The following is an 11,229-nucleotide window of genomic DNA, read 5'->3' on the forward strand; positions in this document are numbered from 1 at the left end:
CAAAGGACCATAAGAAAATGTTTTTATCTGGACTTTGTGCAGCCACATCCTGCTTAAGGCCTCAAGGATAATTAACACTATTACCACTCTGTCAGAAAACTGACCACATGGCTTTAAGACATGAAACACTCCCTATTAGCTGCTTCTATGCATATCAGAATCAGCTTTATTGCCACGTATGTTTACACATAGAAAGAATTTGCTTTGGTATTTTGGTACATAACGATAAACATAGTAAGTAGAAAATATAAAGAAAGCTAAAGCAAGTACTGCAGGTCAAGAATCATAAATATAAAATTGACAATAAGATATGAAAAACATATTTTAAAATAAATAATGTGTACAATATGACAAACAGTGGTTACAGTATGTGCACAAGTGTTCACGTGGTTACAGTATGTGCACAAGTTTACAGTATGCGTATACTGTACTGTAAGGGGTCAGTGTAAGTAGGGGTCATGGGCCTTGTTGATGTGGCCAGCTGTAGACGGAAAGAAACTGTTGTTGTGGCGTGATTCTTTCCTGATGGACCACAGCCTCGTGCAGGAAACTGTATATGTCCAGGATGGGAGGGATCAGCTGCAATCTCTCCTGCTCGCCTCCTGGAGTCCTTGAGGCGTGCAGGTCCCGGTGGGTTGGTAGATATCCAAACCATAAACACATATTACTATTAATTTTATCTATTATTTTGTCATCCAGAGTGTCCATACTGCAATTTTACTATGTTGGTCTATTCTATACACATGACATCTTTTGCAAGTCTGTTAGTCCTAGGAGAGGGATCCCTCCGCTGTTGCTCCTCCTGAGGTTTCTCTTTTTGCCCAGTTGTCCTTACTCGAATCGAGGGTTTAAAGATAGAGGGTGTCATATGTGGTACAGATTGTAAAGCTCCTTAAGGAAAAGTTGTGATTTGTGATTGGGGTGAATATATATATATATATATATATATATAATTGACTTGACTTAATTTGACATGATTACATACTGAGCAAATGGTCATAGATGACAAGTCTGAAGATCAGACATTGTTAGACCAGGGGTTCAGGGCCTGGGAATGCCCTGTCTGAGGTTCATAAGAAAACAGCAGGGAGGCATCATGTGTAAGGAGACTGCCTTTCATCAGGAGGATCATCTTGCTTCAGCATCCCTGCTGAAATGCACGTGAGTAAGACACTATTTCCCAGCTGCAGGGGTGCTGCAGTCGTCACATCAATGGTTGTCAACCTGAGGGTACGGACCTCTCAGTGGTCACTAGGCAGACAAGGTCTAGAGATAGAGATGACCCGTTCTCTCTGCTGTGTGGATGCACTGTGGTGTGATGTACAGGGACCAAGATCCGTTATAACACATTTTTACAGGCTTGCTTAAAATAATTTGCTGTTCTCAGCTGACTCATTGTTTCAATTTTACATTACTAACGGATTTTTTTAATAATCTTTGTCTTCTATGTATGTTTTATTATTGTACTGGGACTTTACTTGTCATTTGTAGTTTGCTTTCTTGTTTTGTTTGCTGTTGAAAATATATTATTATTATAATTATGGTTGTTGTTGTTATGGATGTTATTGTTAATATCATTATTATTATCAGTAGTAGTAATAGTAATAGCAATTTATCACTGCTGACAAAATCCGTTTTGTTATTTGGAATCTTATTCATTAGTTTTTAAGAACTCATAAATACTTTCATTTATAAAATAAATTACATGAATTAAACTCCTTAAAACAGAAAATGGAAATGCTGTTATTATTTAGACACATGCCTTAAGCAATGGGGCACAGAAATAACTCATCGATAATCAACAGTTCTCAAAGACTTGCGTTGTGTAGGAAAGATTAATCAGTAAACGTGAGCAGGGATCCTCAACACGGAGCAACAGCGCCCTCTCCTGGTCTATTTTATTATAATATCAGCTGTCCGCGAATAAATTCTCCTTGGCCTTCTCGGGCTTCTGTAGGAGATTGCCTTTCCACTCTCTCTTTCTCCCCAGACTCACAGCATGGATCCTTTCTCCAACTTTACTTCGGTGTTTTTGTGCTAGTTTTGTGTCGCATTGGGATTAACGGCCTTCGTCTGAATTCCCGTAACTCTTCTAGACACCATGTTTACCACCACCGGCTCTCGGGGCCTCTGTAAGTATTCCAGATCCACCGTTCACAACGACAGCCGGGCTGTGGCAGTCCTCTCACCGCTTCCCCTGTTAGTTTCAACGGAAATAGCTAGCTCAGCTAACTGGAGTTAGCTTGTCGCTGTCATTCATTTACTCGAGGCAATGTTAAGTTCAGTTACAGCTGGGTTTAGGTAATTAAACTACGTTTTGCTTTTCCCTTTAGTCGGTTGATTCAGCTAATGTATCATTGTTAAAAATAATCAAAATTTGTATAAAGGGAAGCTGAACTTGTATTACTAGTAGGGAGTATGTGTGTCTGCCTCTCCACATACAAATTAACCGTTTATCTCTCTTCAAAAACTGCTGACTAATATTACCTCAACATATGCAAAGCTGCTCACTGAAGAAGACGGCAGTGTTACTGTCTCGTCGTTACCTATGTTGTTTGTGTGTGTTTGTTCTGCACAGACAAGGCTCCTCTGTCTAAAGGCCTCCTGCTGGTTCTCAATGGGATGACTGTGATGCTCGCCCTGCTGCCACAGTACCAAGAGATGTTCACATACAACCTACATGCTGTCACACAAGAGCGCCAGGTAGGTCTCCAGTGTATGTGTGTTAGTGAGTGACACATGGAGGAAAGAGACTAAAGATTGTGTATATGTGTCTCTGAGTGCCACATGTTTCTACATTGTGCGAAACTTCCTTGTTTTAAACACCAGCGCGCACACACACACACACACACACACACACACACACACACACACACACTGTCTTTCTTCAATAAAATAGTACATTAACCATCATTAGGACAAGAGTTTTGGAAAACAGAAAGACCATCCCCACTGTGTTTGATGACTGGCATATTGTTTTTAAAAAATGAGCGTGAAGGTTCATTCTTCACTATGGGAGTTTGGCACCATCATTTTAAGTCAAGGATCCACTAGCTAGCTACATCTCATGGTATTCACCAGCAAAATGGAGTTTGCACAGTTGTCATGTTTGTCCTTACTTGACCTATGGACCCTAAGGAACTTTGATCACATGATAGCAGGACGAATCAGTGCAACGTAATGTTAACTACATCTGTGACACTGCAAGAACCCTGGAGGACAAATACACCAAAACCGTTCACAGCGTTGACTTGGAAAGGAGTCAGAGGTCATTGACCAGAAGAGAGAGCACAGCTGGAGAAAGATGAAGCCCAAAGACCATCTATGAATGGAGACAGGGATTCAGATCTCACCCCCCATATATGACCACCTGTTAACATGTCAGCACGTGTTGAACAGTTCACTTCACTGATGAAGACCATGAGATGCAGTTTAAAGCTCCACTAAGTGGACCGTGACTTGATATTATTTAGTCTGTTTTTAAAAATTGTTTGTGTTTAAATGTAGTGCTTCCTGGTGGGTCTGATATGTGAGACAGGGGTCATTCAGAAAAGACTGGTCAAAGTGAGTGACCTTTTTAATTTGGTAAGAGAGAGGAACAGGGTCACACTCACTTCCGGCTATCAGAAGAAATCACATTAAATAAATGGATCTAACTCCACCATCTGTACATGCCTGTCGTAAACAGAAATTTTTTTGTGACCTTGAGTTCTGCAAAGGTCATGTGACAGCAGAGGTTCCGGGGGGTGCTTATCAATTCTCCGGAAGAGGCTAATTCTTTTAATGCATATGTAATAACTTTGCTCTCCCTCATGCTGTAGGTGTGGAGGTTTTTGTGCGGCAGGCTGGTCTGTCTGGATGTGAAGGATGCATTCTGTAGCAGCCTGCTCATTTATAACTTCCGAATATTTGAGAGGAGGTTTGGCACCAGGAAATTTGCTGTAAGTACCAAAACGTAATATTAATAGATCAGTAAACTTTCTGATATTCTTAGCTGAGCTAGAATTGCGTCACACATTGTTGACATGTTCTGTGACACGGGGTTTGCTTGGGTTAGTTGCTCTGCAGTTACTTTCATAAACAAAAGCAAAATGTTAACAATCTGCATGAAGTTCACCTGTGTAGCAACTGCATCTTTTAGGGAAGAGGACACACAAACTTCCTCATCTGACACACAGCAATTTTCACTAACCGGCTGTTCAACCAGCATTTGACACTCCCTTTGTGTTTGTGAAAATGTAGTGAAATGTTAAGACATTCGTTTTCTAGGTGTTCTAACCATCCTATGTGGTGCTCTTCTTAATTCCAGTCCTTCCTGTTGGGCACTTGGTGTCTCTCTGCTCTGATGGACTTCTTGCTGGCCCAAGCATTTGAGTTTCTATTTGACTATGAGGTGGAGGAACTGCCTGCAGGATTGTGAGTAGCTTGGTCACTTAGCCACAGTGCATGCTAAACTTCACTAATGCTTGTGCTGCGTCTATGTGAAGAGAGTGGCTTGTTTTGTCACTTTTATGGCCACTGAGGATCCTGCAGTTCAAATAGTCTGGTATTTAGTTAGGCTCATGATGTGTTTAAAGCAAAGTGCAAACCGTGTGTCTGTCTCCTTAGTGGAAACTCTTTATTTTTCACCTCCACATATCACCATGTAAGCCTTGGGCAGTAACCATTTTTAAATTTCTTAATCCCCTCCCTCCATTATATTTGGGTACACGGTATTTAGATGGTTGTGGACTGTGACAGCAGCATAAATTCCACCTCCACAGAAGGTGGGAAATAAATTCACTTGACAATCTTTATTACAATTAGTATTATTTATGACAAAAGTTATTATGTAGAGTAGTGAAGTATCTAGTTAACAACACCCCAAACCCAACATGGTCTTTCCTGGATTAGCTTTTTTTTTTACTAGTACTGCTAAATATCAATTTATTTTTATGAGAATGTCTTGTGAATAGCTATTAGATTAGATGCTGCATCAACAAAATCTAAACATTACACTGACAGGCTTGAAATTGAAGTTTGTTTTTGTTTCAGTTCTGGCCATGTCTCTCTTCCTGTCATCTCCATGCTCAGGATTTTTCCCTTTCTCCTCTCACAGGCTCGCTCCAGTCTTCTCTGTTTTTGTGCCTTTCTACCTGTTGATCCCCAGGATGCCGGTCACCCAGGTCCTGGGCCACGTCCAGATCACCAACAAGTCTCTTGTCTACATAGTAGGCTTGCAGGTAAGCCCATGTTCAGCTTGCGTAGAGATGCATGTATCTATTTTGCTTTCTCTTTTATTGTTCATAAAGTCTTGCGAATACTTGCTTTCCAACTAGTCTGATCTTCATTGTTTCTGTGTTCCTCTCTTCTCCTTCTGTGGCACAGCTGTTGACTTCCGGACCCTTCATGTGGCTCCTAGCACTCAGTGGAATCGTGAGTATCTAAATTCTTCATTCGTCATTTACCGTGTATCTTGGAAGTGGAGCGGTATTTAAAACAAAGATTCAGAGTTTGGTGTTAATTATCTGTAGGTTGGGACTGTGGGCTAACTTTTTTCATATGTCTTTTTATTCATTGTAATGTTGATTAATACAACAGACATACAGACTTTTTTTATTCATACATGTTTTTTTAAATCCATGTGTCTTTTAGATCTCAGGCGGGCTGTACCACTCCAATGTTCTCTGGTTCCAGAAGCTCCTCTTTGTACCCTCCTGGGTGTCTTGTATTGGACGGTATATTCTGGAGCCAGTCTTCTCAAGTGAGTTCAACCGTTTGTAATCACAAACAGAAATCCTGTGCAGATCCTTTGCACTGGTCACTGCAGTGTTGAAGGGCCTGACATGGTGTTGTCTCTCTTTGTATAATTGAGGAATAGTAATATTTGTACATTTTAGTCATTTGAACATTGCTATGATGCAGAATGACATACAACATTAGCCTGTGCTAAATTATCTGTCACATTTTTGCTGTTCTCCTCTACGAAAATTAAGACTAAGGTTTGAATTATCAGCTGTCTTAAAAAGATTCTCTGCTGGTCAAAGCTAGTCTTATTTTCTGGATATTGTGGCCATTTGCTATACTTCTACTACACAGTTAGGCTAAAGTAGATTATAGATTATAGATGCGATTCATTAGCAGATTGTATATTTTTATAGGTAATGGGTCAACGATGTAATCATTAAATAGTAGTATGAAAGCATACGGGATACATTAATGAAAGTAGTTTCTAACTGAGTGAAGACGTGCTTTCTCATAACCTGGACCCTATTTTCTCAAAAGAATGTCCACTAAAGTGCTTGTTTTTGCTATGGACAGGCTCAGATTGTTATAAGTGTCTGACAACATAATGGATGGTATCCCTACAGAGATGGCATTAAAAAATATCCTCTTTGTTTAACCAGAAAAAGTCCCTCGCTGTAGTCAAAGCCACCAGACTCCCTTGACAACAATAGTAATTTTAGCTCTCTGGTCTACCTCTGCCTCGATCTGTTAGTTTGTGTGACTTTGGTGTTTTTAACCCTTAAAACACCAATACAATAACACAAACAAACTCACCACCCAAGGCAGTTGTAGACCAGCAACTCCCGTGTTATTCCAGGTAAAATTACTGTTTTTATCAATGGTGGCTTTGAGCGATAAAGCGACCATTTCTGCTTAAACATCTGTGGGATCCTTTCCACAACGTTGTCAGACTGTTGTTGTAGTAATCTTAGCCTGTCTGTGGTAAAAACAAGCACTTCAATGGATATACTGTGATGGAACACAATTACCGGCAAGGATTACGTTGCCGCCCCGTTTTGCTGCTGCTGACTGCAACGCCTGCTCAAAACGGGACTGATTTTTAAAAAATATTAAAAAAAGATTCCCCAATTAGTCACAACCTATGTTTAAAAAATACCGAAACCTTTTTAAATGTCTAAGATCTTCCTCTCCAGTCTCCATCATTTAAAGAGTAATGTAAGAGTAACCCCATGAAGAGTCTTTGCCGACCTACTGTGGTTTAACTTTTCACATCACTGTTGAGTGTGGTTACAGATCCAACAGAGCGCGCTTCTGGTCAGAGGTGAAACAGGCGTACAACATTCAACCAGAGATATCTAAAATAGTTACACTATTCACAAGCAACAGATGTATATCTTGAAACCTGTCGCCAACTCCTGTCACTAGTGATGTGTCGGTTGCAAACGAGACGCTCCATTAAGTGAACGTTGGTCTGCTGTACAGATCTTTTTCACGCTGTTTACATGTTGTTGTTGGTTTCGTTTTTTTTTTTTTTTTTTTTTTTTTTTGCCTGCTTATTAATGTGTTATTAACATCTGTGTTCATCAAGGCTCCCAACCAAGCAACGAGACGCCCCTGGGAATGGGTGCCACTCTGGACATCCAGAGGCAGCAAAGGATGGACCTGCTCGACCAACAGCTGCTGCTGGCCCAGTACAACGAGGCCAGGCGGAACACCAGACAACAGCCACAGGTAGATGGACACATGCAGACTTATTGCTGCACTGACTGACCACGGCACACACAGAATATCAGAGCTTCATTCACTTCAAGCATCAGATGCCAGTAATTGCGCTCCTTGACTATTCTGTACAATCTCTACATATGTACAAAGTACTTGATTCTGCCTATATGTCTGTGTAGTCTGGGTTGTTACAGTGGACCAGGTTGTTCCCCTCCCTGAGACACAGAGGACAGAACCGACCCCAAATGCAGCCCCAACCACAGGCTCAGACACACCCATCCACACAGCCACCCCTATTGAACAACTCTCCTGTCGCAGAGGAGCAGGTGGGTGTTTGTCTGTGTGTGTTTTACACGTGTGTGCCTTTTGTACTGTGTCCTTTGCAATGTTTTTTCCTAGTGTTTTAGTTTACTTTGTAACTTCTAGATATTCTTTCACATATTTTATGACCTGGATGCCTCAAAACCTTCATAGACAGACTGGTAACTCTAGTGCACCAAAACTAGATTTTCTGCCCACTTACGCTCTTCTTTGTGCAGGACGGAATTATGAAATATTCCCAGGTGATGAATTTTCTGCCACTGCTTACTTAGGTAATGTCTTTCAACTGATGGGTTTTTTTGTCACACAGGTCGCAATGTTGGTGGAAATGGGCTTTTCTAGGATTGATGCCCTCGAGGCCCTCAGAGCTTCAAATAACGATATCAACATGGCAACCAACTTCCTCTTGCAACACTGAGAGATTTCAGAGAGAAAAACAGAGGTGAATGAGGACAGAGAGAAAACAGGAAGGAAAGCAACCAAAGCAGAGGAGCAAAGAGAACATTTTGGAAAGAATGAATGTGACAGTGAATGGTGGAGACAAACGATATTGTACAGATAATCTGGAGGCTGTGTCACTGCTCCCTAGGGCAGTGTTGGGCTGACTTAACCTCAACTGAGCCCAATATCAGGCTGATTAATGAAGAAGTGTGAAGCACAAAGTGAAAGACATTTGCGTCATAGCTTTCTGATGGTCGTCTTCGTGTGAAACGGGCGTCATTGCTCAAGGCACATGAGTTAGACATCTAACTCCATGGGGTTCTCTTTGAAAAATATACAGAAACCAAACAGGTCAGAGATTTCCTCACAGTAAATCTGAGTCTTCGGTACAGTGGAGGAAACGCAAAGTGGAGTATTTCTTCAAAACAGAACTGATGCTGAAGGACACAAATCAGTTGAGATCCCAGCACCCTCCACATGGATACCATTTTATAGCTATGTGAAGTAGTCTTAATTACCCACTGTCATCTACTGCCACTCTACTTTCAAAATTGCTACACAGCATCTTCGACCCCGATAACTGGTGAAAGATGATAAATATGGTTATGGACATGGTTAACAGATAAAGAAAAGGGCACACAAGTTGTTTGAGACAATGGATCAGATCATCAAAAAAAAGTTACAATAGGAGTGACAACAGGAATGCTGCACCTGCTAGATGGTTATATTTAACTCCACGAGGAGGTGCAGAGGTCATAATTACACATTCAGAATTCCTGATTAAAGAATCCACGAACAACCTAACCTTGTTTACCATGATTCTATTACACAGTTGTTATTTCTTTATGTTGGCACTGTTTAATGGAAACTGCAGGGCTCAGCCCTTTCCTGCTTGAGATGTTTTAACAAAGCAGTTAGCCTGACTGACAGGTACTGTTGGAGCCAAATTTCTTTCGGAGCTGAATAATTTGACCCATTTTAAACTCTACAACTACATTGTTGGTGACAGACGGGGCTCTTTGACAGGAAACAGGTCAGATGGGCTATCTCTGGGTCTGTGAGGCGACTTCTGTTAATGACAAACACATTTACAGACGTGACGCACACTGGTGCACTGCACAGTAGACATTCGAGGAGGTCATATGTGAAGTTTCATGTCCTCAAATGCATATGCACTCACTCCTCAAGGTTTTATTTATTCTACCTTAACAGACTGAGTGTGTTCTCTGCCAGCACATGTGTCTGAATCATAGCAAGTCTTAAAAGACTGTTGATATTTATTATGCAAAATCATGAGGAGAAATTTATGGAGACTATGCACTGCATAGTAATTACTTTGTATGTAAATGTGCAAGAAAAGTAATATTGCAGCCAGTGTGTATTGATGTCAAAGACAGATGCTAGTTTTATATTTTGTGCATAATATTGATAATATATGACCACTGAGATGAGTCTGTCTTTTGTGTTTATGTAGAGTGATCTAATAGTATATTGGTGTGATGAGGGAGTTGTTGCATGGACGACTTTCTGGTGAACTGTAATGATTCATATTTGATCTGTGGAATAAATCAACTCGCTGACTCAATTATTTGCATCATATAGGAGGTATTCATTATGACAGTCTGCTGTGTTTTCTGTATTACCTTAGTTTACATGAATCCTTAATTGACAAAGCATGAGTCATGAAGTGAAACTGAAAGTTTTAAAATGTTTTGCGGTGGCCTGATCTTCCTAAGTATATCCGCCAATATTCTCATGCAGCCACTGTATTTAACTACAGGAAATTCAGCCTGCTAAAGGACTACATGTGAATAAAAAAGCGGAGGTTTTTAAACAGAGTGTAATTTATGGAGGATGTTCTAGCAATCCAGAAAAGGCTTAAGGAGAGATCCTCTATTGTTTTGTCTGGATAAATTGATCATTGATTATTGCTCTCTAATACCATTCTTGCTGATGTTGACTTTGAAGTATTTCTTTAATGCTGTTTACCACCATCATCTCCAAAATCCCATGCAGCCAATGCCAAATATAATTCACAGAGATGATCCTATTATGTGGAAGGTTTTGAAAAATAGAAATTTACAATTTGAGTAACATCTGAATAGCTTTAAAAATGTAATATATTTGATGCAATCACCATACAGTATAAATTATATCCTATTAAACATTTACAGGGAATCACTGCACTGTTGTAGTACTAATTTTCAAAACATGATGGCGCTCTCGTGCTAAAATAAGATGGGTTAATTTGTGTCAAAAGAAAAGGTAATATCACAATACATACTGGATGAGCAATGTACAGAAAATAAAAAGTGACTGTATAATTTAGACAGGTTGTAAACATTAAAATGAAAGTAATGGCTTGTTGAAACTCCTTGCATTTATTGGAAAACTGGAAAACTGTACTATGTATGTCTTCATAATCGGATACATTTTGATAATAAGTCACAGTTAGTCATAACTGTTACAGTATATTTGATGGCAGTCGAGGGTCGTTTTAGTTTTTCTTTTTCTAGAGAAATGTTGGACAGCTCTGCCTTTTTATGTCACTAACCAGTGAAACAATCTGAGAGGTTCTGGTTGAACTGCTCACAACTGAGAGACATTTGAACCCTGTGATGAGGGGGTCACAAATAGACACAGCTTCATTTTAAGTGATCACAGGCCAAAAAAGTTAAGAAACACTTCTATTTCACTTCCTCCTGAGTGGTCTGTCTCCAACACTACCTGAGATCTGTCAGGCGGAAACCAGTGTATAAACAGGATTATTTTGCTTATGCTTTAGTCTTTAGTCTGCCTTTTCTCACAACCTGTCTAAGGGCGTTTTAGAAATTATTGTATCTGGTTTTTAGGCTTTTTAATGGAATCCAAAGTAGAGATGCTCTTGAAATATTGCTTTGTGTGTTTTTACAATATAGACTCACTGTAACTGTACATTTCTTTCTTGAACATTGTATGGTAAGGGGGAAAAATTTGCCTATTTAATTTCAAACTCTGGTTGATAACCAAGACAAATAT

The 11,229-nt window shown here is 40.0% G+C and overlaps 1 protein-coding gene across 1 annotated transcript; it reads left to right on the forward strand.

Moving 5' to 3' along the window:
* Positions 1–1,955: 1,955 nt before the first annotated feature.
* ubac2 (UBA domain containing 2) lies at positions 1,956–9,797 on the forward strand. Its single transcript, XM_038737744.1, has 10 exons — positions 1,956–2,132; positions 2,579–2,703; positions 3,822–3,941; positions 4,310–4,416; positions 5,099–5,222; positions 5,368–5,415; positions 5,635–5,743; positions 7,316–7,458; positions 7,629–7,775; positions 8,081–9,797. The coding sequence occupies exons 1-10, from the start codon at positions 2,102–2,104 to the stop codon at positions 8,186–8,188; spliced, it is 1,062 nt and encodes a 353-aa protein (XP_038593672.1). The 5' UTR covers positions 1,956–2,101; the 3' UTR covers positions 8,189–9,797.
* The last annotated feature ends 1,432 nt before the right edge of the window (positions 9,798–11,229 follow it).

This window comes from Micropterus salmoides, unplaced genomic scaffold, assembly GCF_014851395.1.
Source record: "Micropterus salmoides isolate LMB-PRFRI ecotype aquatic unplaced genomic scaffold, ASM1485139v1 Ms_hic_scaffold_22, whole genome shotgun sequence".
NCBI lineage: Eukaryota > Metazoa > Chordata > Actinopteri > Centrarchiformes > Centrarchidae > Micropterus > Micropterus salmoides.

Excerpts from the sequence above, each read along its gene's own strand:
- ubac2 (XM_038737744.1), top strand. The coding sequence starts at position 2,102 with ATGTTTACCACCACCGGCTCTCGGGGCCTCT. Across the intron at positions 2,704-3,821 it reads CTGTCACACAAGAGCGCCAG|GTGTGGAGGTTTTTGTGCGG; the intron begins GTAGGTCTCCAG and ends CTCATGCTGTAG. Across the intron at positions 7,459-7,628 it reads ACACCAGACAACAGCCACAG|TCTGGGTTGTTACAGTGGAC; the intron begins GTAGATGGACAC and ends ATGTCTGTGTAG.